The sequence below is a fragment of the Patiria miniata genome, unplaced genomic scaffold, assembly GCF_015706575.1.
Source record: "Patiria miniata isolate m_02_andy unplaced genomic scaffold, ASM1570657v1 HiC_scaffold_20, whole genome shotgun sequence".
NCBI classification, from domain to species: Eukaryota; Metazoa; Echinodermata; class Asteroidea; order Valvatida; family Asterinidae; genus Patiria; species Patiria miniata.
The window spans coordinates 16,363,253-16,381,566 of NW_024037059.1; the positions used below are offsets into that span (position 1 = coordinate 16,363,253).

General features: G+C 38.4%; 2 protein-coding genes across 7 annotated transcripts in view; one reads left to right on the plus strand and one right to left on the minus strand.

The window, feature by feature from the left end:
• Positions 1 to 10,754, minus strand: part of LOC119727589 (cytoplasmic dynein 2 heavy chain 1-like) — a 43,617-nt gene extending 32,863 nt beyond the window's left edge. For all 4 annotated transcript variants that reach the window (XM_038199531.1, XM_038199528.1, XM_038199529.1 and 1 more), the window contains exons 1-19: positions 10,662 to 10,754; positions 9,701 to 9,950; positions 9,121 to 9,267; positions 8,462 to 8,624; positions 7,881 to 8,144; positions 7,376 to 7,608; positions 6,886 to 7,057; positions 6,290 to 6,440; positions 5,921 to 6,068; positions 5,284 to 5,459; positions 4,974 to 5,169; positions 4,542 to 4,802; positions 3,819 to 4,057; positions 3,284 to 3,512; positions 2,795 to 2,922; positions 1,993 to 2,236; positions 1,263 to 1,412; positions 716 to 921; positions 162 to 317 (exon numbers count right to left, since the gene is read on the minus strand). In XM_038199531.1, coding sequence (XP_038055459.1) covers positions 162 to 317; positions 716 to 921; positions 1,263 to 1,412; positions 1,993 to 2,236; positions 2,795 to 2,922; positions 3,284 to 3,512; positions 3,819 to 4,057; positions 4,542 to 4,802; positions 4,974 to 5,169; positions 5,284 to 5,459; positions 5,921 to 6,068; positions 6,290 to 6,440; positions 6,886 to 7,057; positions 7,376 to 7,608; positions 7,881 to 8,144; positions 8,462 to 8,624; positions 9,121 to 9,267; positions 9,701 to 9,901 — 3,464 coding nt within the window. In that variant the 5' untranslated portion in view covers positions 9,902 to 9,950; positions 10,662 to 10,754. The remainder of the gene's footprint in view (positions 1 to 161; positions 318 to 715; positions 922 to 1,262; positions 1,413 to 1,992; positions 2,237 to 2,794; positions 2,923 to 3,283; positions 3,513 to 3,818; positions 4,058 to 4,541; positions 4,803 to 4,973; positions 5,170 to 5,283; positions 5,460 to 5,920; positions 6,069 to 6,289; positions 6,441 to 6,885; positions 7,058 to 7,375; positions 7,609 to 7,880; positions 8,145 to 8,461; positions 8,625 to 9,120; positions 9,268 to 9,700; positions 9,951 to 10,661) is intronic.
• Positions 10,755 to 10,814: 60 nt separating this feature from the next.
• Positions 10,815 to 17,872, plus strand: LOC119727593 (DCN1-like protein 4). 3 transcript variants are annotated; one of them, XM_038199534.1, is made up of 8 exons: positions 10,815 to 10,952; positions 12,861 to 13,005; positions 13,641 to 13,819; positions 14,124 to 14,405; positions 15,541 to 15,649; positions 16,315 to 16,419; positions 16,598 to 16,700; positions 17,133 to 17,872. In XM_038199534.1, exons 3-8 carry the CDS (start codon positions 13,749 to 13,751, stop codon positions 17,183 to 17,185), a joined length of 723 nt encoding a protein of 240 aa, XP_038055462.1. In that variant the 5' UTR covers positions 10,815 to 10,952; positions 12,861 to 13,005; positions 13,641 to 13,748; the 3' UTR covers positions 17,186 to 17,872. The 3 variants fall into 3 exon arrangements, with proteins under 3 accessions (XP_038055462.1, XP_038055465.1, XP_038055463.1); XM_038199537.1 differs by having other exon boundaries at positions 13,747 to 13,819; XM_038199535.1 differs by lacking the exon at positions 10,815 to 10,952 and adding an exon at positions 12,169 to 12,187.
• Positions 17,873 to 18,314: the final 442 nt, after the last annotated feature.

Genomic DNA, 18,314 nt, shown 5'->3' on the forward strand with positions numbered 1-18,314 from the left:
TTAACCACTTTGTTTCCTCTTGGGGGAAGTTAAGCCCATTTCATAGAGAAATTTAGGCAGAAACTTTAATCTTGCAACCCTGGGAAAACAAGGTGACGTTCATAGACTGACAATTTGTAAGACCTAGTTTTGTTTTTGCCAAATGATGCCACTGAACCTACCTGAATACAATCCATTCAGTCTCTTCCAATCCTTTGAGTCCATTACTGAACTCTTCATACAGCATCCACATGGCTTCATGCTGCTGGAAATCTTCCTTCAGCTCCTCAGATATTGCAAAGTGTGGCTCATCCAGACCAAAGTGGTGGCAGTCAAATCTGTGATAACAATCACATTAAATACTAAGGTCAGCTTTCAATTTTCAACACACTCGCACTACTGCTCAGCCACTTGATAAACATTTGGCAAACACACCTTGAGAAAAAATCCCTCAGCCAAAATTGTCAGCCCTCTTACTATTTTACTGCAATGCTCCATTTTGAACACATTTCAAAAATGTATTCTTCAATGATACAGGCTACACCTGCCTCGATGAAAATCCTCATGAGAAGCGAACAAAAACATTCAATTCATTATGTTTCACATTTGTCCTTCATTTGATAAAAATCACATTCTTCAGGATGATAAAATACTTGGGAAGAACAGTATTTCAACCCGTGATCTGTAGTTCAAATTCTTCACCACCTTGGTGGGAGGGGGAGGGAATTCAACTCACACTAAGCTTTCCCTTGTCTTCTCCAGTTCTTCAAATTCTTGTTTCTTCTCCTTGACAGTAGCCAATGCCTTGAAGCATGAGTCTCTGTCTCCTGCCTCAATGATGTCTGTCTTGGGTTTGAATTGATGCCAGCGAGCTGCATACTTCTCCAGATCTGCACGGAAGGCTTCTACTCTTGACTCCACGTTGCTCTTCATAACCTCAACCTGAGATGGAGAAAAAGGTTAAAATGGGTAACAATTTCATGTTTGTTTAACGGGTAAAACAGTTTGAGGAAAACTACCAAAGGACAATTCATTAATGATTCAATTCATTAATTTAAAACAGGTGCCAACAAGGACGTGAATGTCATATTTTGAAACATTTGTTAATGATTTACTCTAGAACCATTGCATTTTAAAAAGAATCCAGCTTAATTTAAGAAATATAGCATGATGGGACAATCCCCCAACATTTTTCTTGGTAATGCTGATTTGACTAAGAACTGAATCCATACTTATCCTAGTAGGATTCGAACCCAGTACACAAGAATGCATGTTCAACCCACCTGTTCTCTGACCATGAGTTCATGGCTCTCCATCATGAGTTCAAACTTGTCCCATTTGGCATGCAGCTGACCCAGCTGGTCCACACCTCCTCCTGACACGGTGCGCAGGAGTTTATTCTTGCTCTCTATCTTCTCAAACAAAGGCTTGATCTAAGGGAAACATGGACAACATGTCAAATTAGTAACCCCTGACTTAAGCTTCACATACACACAGGTTATGGATACACAGCCCATAACATCAATGTGCACAACGCAAGTAACCAGAGTTGTAATCAAACGTAAGTCTATCACAAGTAACAGAGGATGCACAATGTCATAAAATGTCTTTATAACAGCTCATTTGAATAGTTTGTAACTGACTTGAGACTGGACGACTTGTGAAAGACTTGTGGTGACTTGTGACTGACTCAATTCACCTAAGACGAGCAATGATTAATAAAAACTTCCACATCAAAATCTACAGCCCCATGAATTGATGCAATGGAGTACCGAAGTGAATACGTCACGTGCACAAAATGTGTGTGAAAAACATTAGCGCATGATTCAGCCCATGAACCAACACGTGCGCGTACTGCATTCGTTTGCACTACACTTTCTGGTTCTAAATGACGTCACGCTTCGGTACTCCATTTGCTTAAAGTGAATGCATACCTGAATTTTGAACGACATGTGGAGTCAGAGCTTTGATTGGTCAAAACATGGGGCAGGGGTTAACAGACAAGTTAGTTACCGCTGGTTTCTTGGTCTGTAGCTCAGCATGTTTAGTGTTAGCCTTTCCAATCTCCTCCACGGTCTGTGGTCTCGTAGACAATGCCTCCATGGAATCTTTGACGAAACGGTCAATCTCATTGATGTGTTCAGTGATGGAGTATCTCAAGGAGTATAGGAGAGCATCAAAGAGGCGCTGGATGAGGCTGTCTATGGTGGTCTTGACTGGTGCGGTTGAGACTGTGATGCAGTCCACTTTGATTTGGCTGGTGGAAAGAGAAGATTAATGGTTAGGAAGATTATGTAGGGATCTGAGCAATACACCAGGAGTGTAAAAATACAGTCACTAACGAAACAAGTTGCATGAGGATGGTTTGGTGGAGAGGGAGTGGGAGACCAAGGGATGCCTCTCCCCTCACTCCTGACATTGCTGAGAAAAAGATATTCTATTGGAATTCCCGTTAACTGCCTCCTAGATATTCCACCTTTCTTAAAATTTCTCTTTTGAGAATCAAATGTAGCTTTCCATGGACGATCACAGAAATCTAACACATAAACAGAGGCACACTGATCAGCCTGTAAACAGTCTATGGTCAACCATTTGTGGAGGCAAAACCTCCTCTCTGCCCATCTAATCCAAGTCTCCTGATGATGGGCAGACTGTATTGTCCGAAACGTTGAGGTTCCCCTGGTTCTTTCAGAACCCCACAAACTCATGGTGCTACCGTAAATCTTTATCTTATTGCTATCTTCACCTTGCAAAACCTTCAAGTCTTACCATAACCATCTCAAACAAACCCCCTTGTCCCTGGTTATTTACTCACCTCGGTAGCTTCTCGCTGTCTCTACCTCTTGCCTTCAGAGACTTGAAGTTCCTTTCCCAATCAGCAGGTGTTTGTAGGTTGTCTTCTATCAGCTTATCAAGATCCACTGATCCCAACACCACCCATTCCTGTCAAGAAAATAATATCAGGATTGAAAATGTGGCATTTTCCAACAAAATGAACGAGTATCACATAAAACAATAGCAATTAAAAAAACTCCCCACATCAGCCAGATAGTAACAGAAAAGAAATTGTTATTTTTCATTATTCTCTCATTTGCCGAAGTAGGTTGCTAAGGATAAACTGTGTCTTCTAATTTACACAATTCAAGAATTACAGAGCTGTATGTTCTGTATAAGAATCTCCTGTTTATTAGAAGGTCCCCAACTTTTGTGAAAGCTTGTATAGAAATGATCCAATGAGCATAAGTACTAACTTTCTGCACTTTTATATTCTACAAACACTGCAGCTGTCTTCAAACTGACTTACCGTGAAGATATTCTTGACATCAGCTAATCTCCCGAAGAGATCCTCTGCCTTCTTATAAACAGTGGAGAATCCTGATGCATGTTTCTCAATGAGAGCAGGGAAGATGGCGTTATCTCCCGCATCAGCCAAGCCACGGAAATGGTAAGGCAGACTGATGAACTTCTTCATCTCACGGTAATACTTGGCTCGGATCTCTTCTAATGGTGGCCGGAACTGAAGACGTTGCTGTCTGCATCCCAAAAGATAACAAGTAAACTGGTTCATTTCTGGTAAGTTCAAGACGAACTGATCAATTTTTTATACTATTAAGGTGAGTAATCTCTGATGAACTACATGGATATTTCAGAGGATGGTGAACATAAGTCTTTCAAAATAATGAAACTGAAATCATAAAATGTATTTTTAATAAGAATAACGTTACAGTTGTACCATGTTACAAATCTCTTTGTAAGTTTGTGCAGTTCAAGAGACTGCTATTTTTCTGTGAACAAGAAAGCCAGAGTAAAGGTTGGACAGTATGATATAACCAACCAACCTGTAGACGAGTTCCACCTTAATCTCAGGCAGGTTTTCATTGAGTGCTTCCAGACCCATCTGATACTGATGCTCTAAGGCTTTATACAGCTGCTGATCCCAATGCATCTTCCAACTCGTCATGTCTTCTTTCTTGTATCCTTGACTCTCTAAGGTGCTCATGATACCACGGATCTGCTGCAAGCCTTCCTTCCAGCGTGGTTGCTGACGAAGAAGGTCTACTGACATTAGCTGCACCACCTGCCAAACAGAAAAGAGCCATTATTACTCGATACATGAAGTGCTGTCTATGAACAACTGGCACTTACACCAAACTGATTTCTGAAATTTGTGGGGTCAATTTATGCATGAAGAAAATAAAAAATACATTCAGTGTGCAAAGGTGAAAAATGTGTAAATAGTTTTAAAATTTGTAGACTTTAAAGGTTCAGACAGGTTGGGAAATTGAAATTCTCGTCTCCATAAAAGTGTATACTACCACAAAGCTTATTATGGTTCAAACTCATTTCAACTTAAAAATTACAAGTCCCAGTCAGAAAATAATCAGTGCATATAGATTTCCCCTTAAATCTCCATTCTGAACCTTTCCTCTTTTTTCATCCTCTACCTTATTAATTATGAATTACAATTATTTTGTATGTAATTTGTTGTATTTTAGATGATCAACTTGAGCTACAGAGGGTATGAAGAATAATACTAATTGAGGGTAATAAGTCCTACTAACCTTATCACAGACTGTGAAATGCCACTTCCTCAGTCTTCTATTCTCGGTCGTCAGTTTCTCGGCAGCAGCTTGTAGCTTGACGATGTAGGCCTCCAATTCCTCAGGATTATCCCATGTGATCTGCACCTTACCCCCTCCTCCATCCTTGGCACCTGTCTTGGGTTTCTTGATCATGCGCTCAAAGGCCAGGGCTGATTGCAGCATCATGTTGCGCTGGCTGGGTATCATCTGCTCAGCGATGGTGTTGTGGAAGTGAGCCACCTAGTGTCCAAATCAGACAATCAAATCCACAATTCAATTCATGTTTTATCTGTTGTTCTTATCCTGGTGATACAATGTTTGGCATTCCAGGATTATTTCTCAGAAATTTCAATCCAAATGTATAAGGCGTTCTCTGACCTTTCTCAATTTAATTCCAATAATAAGTCCTACCTGTTTGAGGATCACTCCATGTTTGTAGAACTTCTGCGCAATCGCTGCCGTGTGTTGTATCTTAGCCGCTACAGGGAATCCTAATGCTTGTAACTGTCTGACCTCTCGTATGAGTGTCACTAGACGCTCGCTGTATGATACTTTCAATTCTTGGTTCTTAGTGTCAAATTCCATCAGACGGCCGCTCATCTGCAGACTGAGAAGCAAAACAAAAAGCTGGATTATAATTTGCCATGGTGGATCTCATATCAATACTTTGATATATAATATTTTGGAAACTGGAAACTGTCAACTAAGCCGTAGCCATTACCTGAGAGGCTTATTGGGGTCTTCAATGGCCGCTTGCATCTCACGTGACCAGCTATCAAACTGATCCTGCCGCCAATTCCGTAGCTCATCTACCAAGTCAGCTGCGGTCCTCCTAAACTTACTGAATCCTGGCAGATCCTTCAGGAGGGCTTCTGCTACACTTGATGTCTCCTCAACCTGTGAAGGATCAAACAGATAGCTTGCAGTCTGTGTGTTTGCTAGTGAAGAAGCATATCTTCAAACTGGTCCAAGCAGAAATTATGAAATTGAATCTGAGATAATAATAATAATAAATAATAATTTAAATTTATATGGTGTCCGAAAATCCATAATATGCTCTTAAGCGCTGTACACATTAAAAGACAAAGTAATAAAAAAAAAAAATTTATATAAGCGATAACATGAGTTAAGCCAACATTGTGGATCACTTTGTCCATGCTGTTGTTGTATCCAGCTGTTGTACAGGCATTTCATTTCAATGTAAATAACAAACAAAACAAGGTGACAAATCACTCCAAATGTTAAGGGCATCAATAAGACAACTGGACAACTCTGACTGAAATAAGTTAATTTATATGCCCTTCCAATGGCAGTGTAATTCTTTGTTACAAATATAAGCGTTATTGCCATGATTATACCTTTGCTTCAAGCTGTCTAACCCAGACGATATTATTGACAACCTCTGGTAGATTCTTGCCCGTTGGAGGGCCGGTTTCACTGATGCGGGTATTGAAATCATCTTTAATTGTTTTCAGGTACACCTGTAGCTGACCTAGAAGAGTCTCCCTGAAAAATTAACAATCAAAAGATATTCCATTAACTATTTTGTTCTTAAATGACCACAGCATATCAATAGGCAAGGTTTTTTTTAAAAATATTATTCAGAAGAGGAGAAAATTTTTATATCAAAATTCATCCTGAATAATCAATCCAGCTAGAGGTAACTCTGATGCAAATAAAGGTTCTTAAGCTGATATTCATGTTGTGGATAAGAATCCCATCCATACCTCTCAGACACAAGTTCCTTGCATACACCCTCTCTGCTCACTAGCTCCTTGTTCCTCAGGAATTCTCTTAGTAACTGCTGAGGACTTGCTTCAAGCTTTCTCAGCTGGGATCGTAGCTTACCGGCGATACGCTGCTCTGCTGGTGCCATTGCTACAAGTCAAGAATTAAACATAAATAATTCAGCAACTTCAGCTTATCTTTATCAAAGTTTGTTCACTGTCAACTTTATCTTACAAACAGGAGTCCAGCTATTATACTTGATTTCTTTTTCAACCTCAATACAATAAAGAAAATATTCACAGTCATCCACTGAAGTTTATATTGCAACTTTACCGTTAATCTGTCAAGCTGTAATGACTTTACCGTTAATCTCAAGCTGTAATGACATATGAACCAAGCTAAACTCTGAAGTCAGGGTTAGTCGAGTCCATCACAAGTCCAATCACAAGTCCAATCACAAGTCTAGTCACGAGTAATAGGGAACATACAATAACAAAAGGATTGCTTTTGTTACAGTTTATTGGAACCGTTTGCAGCTTGACTGTATGATTGGTGATGGACTTGACGACAATACCCTCTGAAGTCCAAAGCCTACCTCTGTGATACTGTGTGACTGCTGCCCTCCACATAGGCTCAGTGTAAGGGTTGTATTGTAACGCGTTCAGTCCCTTGAAGGTGGAGAATGCATCTGCTGTCCTGAGTTCATGTTGCTCACCGGTGGAAAGGAGACGGACCAATTGCTCATGGACAGTCCGTAGGGTTAAAATCTGTAACATACAGAGTTCATTATATTTCAGATAACTGTGCTTTAAACACAGTGAATATCCACACCAACTTCTGTCCTGTTACATTAATTTAAACTTGTCTAGACTAGCATTCCAGAGTTATGCCAAACCAGAACATATTTGGAGCAAATCAAGTTGATCCACAAAATTTGGTTTCGGAAAGGCAAACATTAAAAACTAATTTTCCGTTGAATGGACAATGAAATCATTTCTGTTGATCTTTTGTGAAATCTTCAGAATAATTTATATCAGCATGAGTCTGGAATGCCAGTCTGGGAAACGAGTTTAATGCGTACAAACCTCCTGTAGCCTTGCTGATAGCTGAACCAGACTCTCTGGTGCAAACTTGGAGCTCTTCCATGGATGGATAGGATCTCTCTTCCAGAACTGATCAGTCAGTCTCTCACAGGCTGCCACCCATCTATCACAGATAGCGACGGCCTGCGTCAAGGATGCCTTGACTCGATGGAAGGGGTCATCCCATAGCTTGAAGTCACTGAGTTGACGCTGGGCGTACCGACCTAGGGAACTCCCTGAAACAAAAACAAACCAAAAAAAAACTATAATGAATCAAAGATCGGCTTCCTTTTCCATTTACTCTAATCATTCCTTTTTTCATGATGCATAGTTCAAAATAAAACTCCAGGATTTGGCACTGGGCATATATTGGCCATTACCATCACATTGCCGGTTCGTTTACATTCCATTTATTTTAATTTGGCAACGTGAGAAGCATAAACCAAAATAAGTATTATATCTTTCAAAACCTCATGAAAGATTTGAAACAAGGAAAGAGTTAACCTACCGATAACTTCCATAAGATGTTTCATTCTCTTCTCTGGATAAGGATCAAACTCTCCCTGTTTCCACACATCATCCAAGGCATCTTGTGTTGTCTCTACTAGGTCCAACCCCTCAGCCAATGATAGCACATCCAGGTTACTGTAATCCTTGAGGATTGGTTCAAAGTACTGCTGGAACAGCTGGGCCCGTTCTTTGGTTTCTAGCTTGGTACCTGAGATGGCGACCTCTGCCCAGTACTGGAACTCATCACTGGGAGTCAGGATACCTTATCAAAGGGAATCACAGTCAAGCCCATAAATAGTCTGCATGTTTTTTATATTATATGTAAGACATGACAAATTTTGCAATGATAGAAACTCAGTGATAGATAGCCTTCAACTTTACTCTTTAACAGAAATTAAGCACTTTATACTCTCAGCAGATTTTCAAAATTACCAAATGAAATGATCAGATAAAGGAATCACAAACCTATGAATTATTTGGTCAGGAAACTGCCAGCCTTGAAATAGTGGCTTCTCCACTGAGAAACAACAGCATTTTTGGAAATTATTTTAACATGATGAAGTTTTTAAACTCTTGTACCTGCAAAATGATTGTCATCTCTGACCACTTTTCCAGCCTGTGAAGGGTCAATCTTCCTGACTAGACTCTGTAATCCAGCCTGAAATTCAGTAAGTAAGCTCTGCAGCTTGGGATCCATTGTGCGACTCCATTTCTCATCTTTAATCAGCAACGGGACATACACCTGGAACGGAGAATAATTGAATTTTTTTAATATTTGCAAAATAGGCCTATTGGTTGCAAGTAAACACCACAACAAACCTAGGGAATATATTTTTGAAGTAGCTGTAATATTCTTTGCTCAACTTAACATCAAAGTACAGGATTATTCAATACAATTTGAAAGGAAGGTTTCAAAATTCAAAGATTACTACAATTTTCCCACAATACATATGGCCCCCCCCCCAAAAAAAATACTTTTGCTTCCGGTTACGCTACCTACCCTATTTTGACAGCCCCTATCCTAATGTTTTGTTGGGAAAAATGAGGAAAAACACCTGAAAAGCATCACTTACTACCTTTTACCTTAACTACACACAGACACCTCCATATGATCGTACCAAAAAAAATTGCCAAAAAACACGTTTCCTCACCTACCTTCCCTATTTTCAAATGCCATTTAATCAGAAGCAGAACTCTTGTTTTTTTTGGGGGGGGCCTAATGATTAAACACTGTGTACCTTGTCCACAGCATGGTATAAGGCACTGCATGGCGAATCCAACATAGACAGACAAAAGATGTCTGAATGCACATTGTCTTGAGATATGACACTTGGCCGGACTTTGAAGAAGCTTAGAACTTTCTCGTCTGTCTCACTTGGATCAACCTAAAAAATGAAAAAAAAAAAAAAAGTTATAAAAAGGTTTAGGAAAATTGGTTACTATTCAAAACCATAGTAATTTAATAATCCATGTACATTACTTTGTAGTACTGTACAGTACGTACTTGGTGTCCTTGTTTTGTTCAAGTACCAGAAGTGAACCAAGGTTACAGCATAACATTGGATTTGGGATCCATAGAATGGATGCAAGCAAATCTACCAGGGGGTGTCGGTTAATGTCAAGACAGATTTTTTGGATCATTTCATGAATAGCCCACATGTTTTGAGTATAAATTTACAATCTTTCCAGTGAACAGGATATAAGGTTTACCTTCGTAACACAAGTTTATTCTTAACTGAAAAAAAGTTCAATAGTTGGGTATCAAAAATTGTGGCGTGTATGTTTGACTAAATTTGGACAAACTATACTTCAGATTACTTTGTTGCTAAGATGCACTTTTCTTTCGTTCCCAAGACTGTTGACTTTAGCTGACAGCACTGAGCAGCTAGCATCGTCAAGGAATGTGTTCAACTCCCTGGCATTGAAGAGATGAGAGATGACTCCGTCTCCAGACGGAATGTCAAAGAAGGAGGCGCAGCTGCCAAGGAGGAAATCCTTGCGCACATCTGCTGACGGCATCCTGCTCAAACTTGGACTGTTACGTTTGTTGGTTGCGAGTCATCATCATCTGTAAGAGAAACGTTAGGTTACTGTAGGATGGATATAACAACAACTACTAGGTCTAAAGCCGTGCGGGCACGATTACTTCATCCGATGAGACCAGTTTTCCTCGGTTGAGTATGTGACACTGACAACATTCAGCACTTCAGTCTCAAGATTCAAGAACCATGACATAGGTCTGGGAGCTAGAAAAGCCAGAGAAAAAATATTCCTGGATGTCCGCACCCACGTTTATCAAAATAATAATTTTATTAAAGTATTTACTTTAGGCCCAAAGTCAACTGCAAAAACACACAAGTGACAACGTCACAAGAAAAACATGTCATGATTTTCATTTTATATTTCTTCATTAATTAAAAAGCCATAAATGAAACAAAACAAGCAATGGAATTAATTTACATCGCAATGCACTATACCATAAAATGTCAATGTTTATTTTTTGTAAAGAATTCGACCTTTTGAAAAATATCTAAATTCTGTCTTAATCCATCATGACTGTGACACTGACACTGTCCTTCTGCATAGGAAAACGTGTACAAACTCGTTGTTATGCACACAGCGTTGCGTTTCTAGGTGCTAAAATTTCACAAATTTGTACACTAAAAATCAAGACGGAGAAACAAGTTGTTCGAAAATTCAATAAATATGCACTAAGAACTATAAAACAAATGTTTGCTTTTAAATTTGTACAGAAAATTGGCGAAATCTGAATGCTTACGTTGACTGGTCGATGCTTTTCATTCCCTCGTCGGCTTTGACTCGCAGGAATTTGGCATGCAGGACACGGCCAATATAAGAATCATTCCTATTGGTGCATTGATACCGTGGGAAATATTGCACCAATTACAGACGACGTTTCTCGTAAGTACTTGATGGATTGCATAGCGCATGCTCACTACCGGCGGCACGGACATGGCGATCGTCAGTGGTGGGAAACCTGCGTTTGTTCTCTGATTTTACCGTAATTTTTACCCCTTTATAGGCGCAATCATCGAAAGGAAATTTAAATGTAAGTAACATGTTATTTTCTCAATAAATGTGTGTCGTCTTAAGTGAAAATAGTGTGCATGAGGAGGTTAAATGTGACATTTTCTTGGTCAATTTTTCTGCGCCACGACTGGTCAGTCAAGTGCGTGTGTTGACATGTTGGGACACACGGGCATTAAAGGGGTTGTGCCCCGGGGATCTGTACGGTGCGTGACCGCTCTCGGATTGTGACACCACACGGTGACTAGTAAAAGGGGTGTCATTTTTTTATTCTCTTTTCACGTGCAGAAATTGATATTGATCCAGAGAAGATGATTGTAAATGATTGTGCTCGAAATGTCTTTGCTTAAGAAAAAAAAATAGAAAAATTGAGAAAAGTAATCACAGAAATATTCGAGGCAAAAAGGGAAAGGCGAAATTGAAAAGTGGTGGTTTGTTGGTCATTGTCATTGAGCAGTGGTTTCGTGTGTGGTAAATGCCGATTTAAGTTGTATTGCATTGTGGGATACTTCATTATGTAAAATTGTGCACACAAAAAACGCACACATAGAAATATAGTCACCTGAATTCTTTTTCTTCATGTTGACCTTTTTGTTGCGTTTGTTGTGGAACTTAATTAAACATGTTTAAAATTGCTATAAATTTATAATTCCAAGTGTATTTTTTTTAATTATCATTTCCTTCCAGATTTTGTTTGTAATTATAGAATGCCGTAAATTGTATCTAAAGTTTCAAATTTTGTTTATTTTATCAATATGATAGAAAATGTTAATGTTCATATTATTTATACTTGTATTTGTGAATATTAATTATTAAACGAGCTGCTCACAGCTGGTAATAAAGAAGTACCAACCCTGATGGTTATAAATTATGCAAAAAAAATAGTATTGTGATATTTAGAATTGCTGGAATATTTTTTCTGCATACAAGCTTAGCTCTTTTACCAGGCGTACCAGGCACAACAATTTTTAGCTAGGTCCGACAAAGTTTGTATTAAATGAGAGTTGACAGTAAATGTTTTAGTGTGCAAAGAAATCAATCAAATTCACAACATACAAATCCATATTTTTGTACTTAAGCTGCAATAACACCTGCATTTCTCAAGGGGGGAAGTTGACTAAACTGATCATTTTCAATACAGATCCATCCACCACAGCTAGTGAATGCTTCTGAATTAATGCACTCACCCAGCACCCTGCAAACAGACCAGTGCTAAATGGATTTCCTGTGCAGTATCAGATGGGAATTTTATTTGTGGTTGGTTTAACACGAGGAAGTATATTGTGAATCACTCTTAGGCCATTCAGGAATTCCTAATTTGTTTCAATGGAGGGGGAAGGAGACGGGTTCTTCATGAAAAAAAGGGATGTTAGTTAAAGTATGTCAGGTCATACTTCCATGTTTAGCTACGCGTACTTACTTACATAGACAGTGTAGTCTGTAACAATCTTTGCTGGCCAACAAGATGAGTTGTACTGTCATGTGGAAATTATAGGAAATGCCCAACTTAGTATTCATTCCTTCCTCTTTTTGTGACTGGGTCTGAGGTAAACAAAACAAACAGTTTTGAATTGTGGAGGATTTTATTGTCTTAGTGAGTTCATATTACGTTTTTGGCTACTGCAATTTTTCTCTATGAACTTAAAGTTAAAATCGTGTCTTTAAATTCACCTGTTCTATGGATTCTAAGGTTCCTCATGAATGATTAGGCATCCTGTTCTAACTACAGAACAAAAAAGGGCTTTAAAGTACGTATAAATGGAGAACATGCACATGTTCATTGTAAATGGAAAAATCATTTGCTGCATGTTCATGAAATTGACTTTCATCTTTGTTGCTGACATTTTTGGGTATCAAACTTCAGTTTCCTTTACAAACAAAAATGTTCCCAAATAGACTCGGTTTGAATTTGTTCCGTTCTGATTGCTAGGCATTAGCACTAGCAAAGAGGCCATATCTCCAGGCTCTTCAAGTCACCTGGTACCCAAGACCACACAGGCTGAATCACACTGGAGCACCTGACAGGTAGCATACCATCACAGCAGTCTGCACTACCTCAGTGCTTCACTCGCTTGGTTAGTACATTGGACCTGAAATTTGGTCTGATCTTGGAGTAAATAAAGTTATTTTTCTTTGTTAGATTTTGTATTGTTTGTTAATTTGCAACACAGAGTATAAACTAATTATTATTTTTACTAATATTAGATTGGTAAAGTATCATTTGTTTAATACATGGGAAAAACATTAAAAAAAAAATCCATCTTAAGAATAATTAAAAAGATACATCCAAACTCCGTAAAAAGACAGCAATTTCACAGTTGTACTGAAGAATGCTACATAATTACAGTTGGTATCATCAGACTTCATGAAAATGAATTGAATAATAAGCTAATGTGTGTGTTTGAAATCCTCCTTTATCTCAATCCCGTGAGCTTTCAGAATTGGCATAATGTACAGAATGTGTAGAGTGCTCATACTGCTGGATGTGTGAATTAAACATGAGTGATTCGCTGTGTGAAGGAACAAAAGTACCCACGAGAATTGCAGAGGATCTAATCAGGAGATCTCAGTCTAATGTACTGAATTAATGCCAGTCATAATACACAGAACAGTGGTAGATTTTGGCATGAGAAATTCTAATACTATTACTATTATCCCCATTGTGAACCATTCTGAACTTTTTCCTTTAAACAAAAATTGTGAATAACAGAGTTTGAGTGCCTGTCAGAAGCCCATAACAGCTGAGGATCCTGTAAGCTGTGTCAGAGATACAACACTATCAACCCAAACATTCTTCCTTCCTTGCTGCAACCTAGACATGCCCCCACGTCGTAAACGGAAACTATCCTCAGCTGAAGATGAGACCAAGATGAAGAAATCCAGGTCAAGGTAAGTCTTGGTCTAAGAGCCAGAATCATCTGTTTTAGTTCAGAATTGGTCCTTCTTTTGTCAATATTTCAAGAGGCATATTCATTCTAAAGTACTCTTTTACATCACCCTGACGCAAATTCCATCTTGTGAATAAAATACTCTTGCTAATTTTTACCCAAACATTAGTCTTCAATAATATTGTCAATTACTGTTAAGTTTTAGGAGGCTTACAGCAGAATAGACAAAATGAAAAAGCATTTAGTTACAGACAGTGCTTAAACGTTTTTCATCTTTTTCATGTTTTTCTTTCATTTTCTAACAGCAACTCTTCCCACCATCGCCACCATCACCACCACCACCAGACCTCACTAACCAGTCAAGACAGCGCACATTCTTCCTTCTCCTCCAAGCGCTGCCAGACATGGTTCCAAGAATACACGGGGCAGGAGGACTTGATCGGCCCAGAGGGCATGGAGAAGTTCTGTGAGGATATCGGAGTGGAACCTGAGAATATCGTCATGCTGGTGCTTGCGTGGAAGCTGGAAGCCGATCAGATGGGCTTCTTCACACTACAGGAGTGGATGCTAGGCATGACAAGACTACAGTAAGTTTGACCTGTGTTATTTGAATGAAGGAATCCGTACCATTGCTGTACCAACTGACTTCTCTATGCTATGTTAGCATTCCCGCAATTGGTTTATTTTCTTTCGCACTTTATTTCATGAAGTCAGTTTATTAATAATTTTTTTTAATTAAAAAATGAAAAAAAAACATCCATGTCAGGCATATTAGGCATGGTGTAGAGGCCACATTATTCTACTTAAGTCACAAATAGTCTAAACTCCTTGGACCTAATAACAAATTTGAAATCTGTTTTGCCCATTTGCATCCTTACTGTGATTTAATATACATTGTGTTGTAATGCCTGGAGAACATCACAAGTATGAAACAAAAAAGTTGATCCTTGACTTATTACGGTTAACCACTTGATGTGACCTTGAAAAAGGTCTTCAAGATGTGCAGCCCCCTTATATCTTACTCATCCTGTAATTAATGCCATCAAAGGAAGACAGCAAACCTACTCACATCCTCTGGCTAGTAAAAGGTGCTAAGCAGGCACTAAAAAGCTTAGTGTGAAACTAAAAGGGCTTAAAAAGAATACATAGGCTAATTCAATTTTCAAGAAATTACAAATGTATTTTGTCAAATTGTTTTGCCAATATCTAGGTGTATAATAACTTTGTGAACTGAATTCAAGCGATAGGGTCTAAGCATTTTAATAGCAAATGCAAGTTGGTTCATGTTGACTTATGTCTAGACTCGGGGCAAACACTATAGCGTATGTGACCAATGGCCTACACTGTGAGCCTTTTGCCGACCATTGTGTTATAAAGAGGCATAACATTGAAGAAGCATGACAGAAAATTATACTGAAGTGCGTTAACCTGTCAGTAGAAATCAATTTCACAGTTATTTGAGCATTAAATATATACAACTCCAATAGAACATTCAGCGACAAGGTAATGTCCAAATGGGCTGCTTTGTGGCTACAGCTAAGATTGTTTTTCCTTTGACACACCACAGTAAGTATTCATATCCATAGCCCCAAATCCCGTTTCCAATGCTTGATGGCTATTTGTGAGTCGTGACGGAGCTAATAGAGCCCACACAACCGCAAATAGGCCTGACTGGTGCCACCCAGGTCCCCACATATCCCATGTCTCCTGTCATTTCTGCAGGGTGGATAACCCCAGGAAACTACAAAGCAAGATGGATTACCTACGCACGCTACTTAACGATCCACCTACCTTCAAGAAAATCTACAGATACGCGTTTGACTTTGCAAGGGTAAGATTACAACGCATTGGGCTTTACCAAGGTTTTCTCTTTTTTGGGAAGGGTGGGAGCAGTTTATAAGTGAGAAGTCGATTGAGGAGTGCTCTCCATCCTTATTAAGAATCAAATAATTGTAAGAACTCCTTAGGATGGCCCATTGGACCTACATTTCTGATTCATCATGGAAGTAGGTTCACTTCCTCGAAAAAAAAAACCACACATGTTAAGTATATCAATGGTGTCTGTCATGAACTTGGAGATATAAATAAGGCAGTGCAAGGGACTCGTACACACATTCATTATGAATAACTGAATATTATCCTGACTTTTGTCACAGACGTATAATACCACAGCCATTGTAAAATTGGTTTGTTAAAGTTTTTAAGAATTGTGTTTTTTTTCCCCTAAACATTCTCTAATTCTCTTAGCATTGCCTTATTAGTATTTCCTCACTATGAAACAGTTCATGTTTGTTGTCTTTGATTAAAAAAAAATACTGTCAAAAGTAAATTAATTGCATGGAAGCAAATGTTTACACAATTTTTCGAATCTCCTGAAGTTCTCTTCTGAAGTTTTCTTACATTACCAGATAAATGCAATGGGCAAAAGTGATCAAGTTTTCATTTCAAATGTTAAGTTCTTTGTGTGCTTATGATGGTTTCCATTTACTTTTGCAGAACAAAGACGAGCGAAGCTTAGACTTAGAAACTGCCAAGGCGATGTTAGCTCTTCTCCTTGGCAGACAGTGGGTACTATTCAATTCATTTCAGCAATTCCTAGATGTGAGTATTATTCTTTCTTTCTCACTTAAATTAAAGGTTAAGTCTATGGACTAAGTGCACAAACAGTGGAAGGCATTTTTGTCAAGTTTTGAGACTTTTAATACAAATAGTGTGTATATGTCTGACATTATATTTGAATTACTATTTCAAGTTCTCCATTGTTTGTTTCCTTACCCAGCACTCCAGGTATAAGGTAATCAACAAGGACCAGTGGTGCAATATACTGGAGTTTAGCCGAGCCATCAAACCAGACCTAAGTAACTATGACGTAGATGGTGCATGTAAGTCACTTCAATCTTCTCCAGTTCAACTTGGCGCAGATGTTTCCTTTTCTTTGGTTCAAATCCCCTTCAACTCTCCATGTGGGATAGTTTGGTAGTCCCTAATGAATCATGTGGGGATGTTGTTGTTATTTTTTCCCATAATTATGGATTTTCCTTCTGAAAAAAATAAATAGCCCACATTTTCAGCAAGTCTTCTCTTGAAAAACTCTTCACTTGTAATGGGTCATTAATTAAATTGAATAAATATACAAAATTATTAGTGATTATATTTTTGTTTACATAGTCATACTATATAGTTGTTGCAAATGCCAATTTAACTCTTGACCAAAAAAAATACTTCAGATTTTGCATTCATTGTTAATTTTTTTCACATAAATTTGACAATGTTTCTCTGTTGTCTGAATCAATCATTTTTCTCTTCCTCCTCAGGGCCAGTCATGCTGGATGAATTTGTTGAATGGATGAGAGTGAGGCAACAATAACAAGGTTTGATTTATATAAACCCCGCCCTGCTGTTTATCATGCACCTGCCTACACCAATCCAGCCAATCAGATACCATCCTGAGATGTATACATATTCAGTATGCCTTATAAATATTTATGACTTTGTATTGGATGCCTTCATGTGTGGGAGGACTTTGAGAAAGCATTAATGAAAAGCAGTCATTATAATAGGCTCTAGTCTACTTTACGTGACATGGTTATTCAGTATTTCCTATGAATATGTAAGACTGGCTGTTTGAATGTAAATCAACTGCTCAGCTGTTCATACCAAAATCCTTTACAAAAACATGTTGCATATTTATATTTGGATTAAGTGTGCATTAATTGTTAATGTAAAACCATTGTCACTTCACGGTGCTTATAATTTTGGCCCTCATAGCTAAAAGTACAATTTAATGCTATGTTTTGAAGAATTGGCTCATTTTCAAATTCTTTTCAAATTTGAAGCAAAATTTGGGGTTACAAATTTGTTACATCGGAAGGTACTTAAGTTGGCATAGGGCATCTTATAATATCTCCTGATCCGGTTTTAATATAGAAATTAAACATTTCTGATTATAGAGGCTTGTTATTCCTCAACAATTTCTTCCTGTTTTGTATAATTTGTAAGGAGACTTCAACAGTAATAATTATTAAAGCAACTCTGGTTTTGAACATCAACTTGATTTTCTTTTGCATATCTTGTTGGTGTATTCTGTGTTCAAATTGAATTTGCAAATTTTTGATATTTTTGTTTACTTCTTGCAAAGTAGTGGCAAGCTTAGCTCCATTTATTTTGGAAGACACACCATTGTTGACAGAAGTGTGTGTGGGGGGGGGGGGGGGGGGGGGGGGGGGGGGGGGGGGGGGGGGGTACCCCAACCTATGGCAATTGCATTCCCATTCAACTTTGGTCTCTCCCCCCCCCCCCCCCCCCCCCCCCCCCCCCCACCCCCACAATTCACTGTTTAGAAAAGCTTCGGAAATTTATAATAGCTTAAACCTGGAAATTTATAATAGCTTGAAACATATTTTGTCAGTTGTCAAAATATTTTGGAGACACTCTGCAAATGGATACAAATCTGTTACGGTAAATTTAGACTTTGAAGTGGTCAAAAGTATTTTTGT

What these genes read in the sequence shown, in the direction of transcription:
- LOC119727593 (XM_038199534.1), top strand. Translation starts at nt 13,749, where the DNA reads ATGCCCCCACGTCGTAAACGGAAACTATCCTCAGCTGAAGATGAGACC. An exon ending in ACGCGTTTGACTTTGCAAGG is followed by an intron (nt 15,650 to 16,314) that starts GTAAGATTACAA and finishes TTACTTTTGCAG; the next exon opens with AACAAAGACGAGCGAAGCTT. An exon ending in CTATGACGTAGATGGTGCAT is followed by an intron (nt 16,701 to 17,132) that starts GTAAGTCACTTC and finishes CTTCCTCCTCAG; the next exon opens with GGCCAGTCATGCTGGATGAA.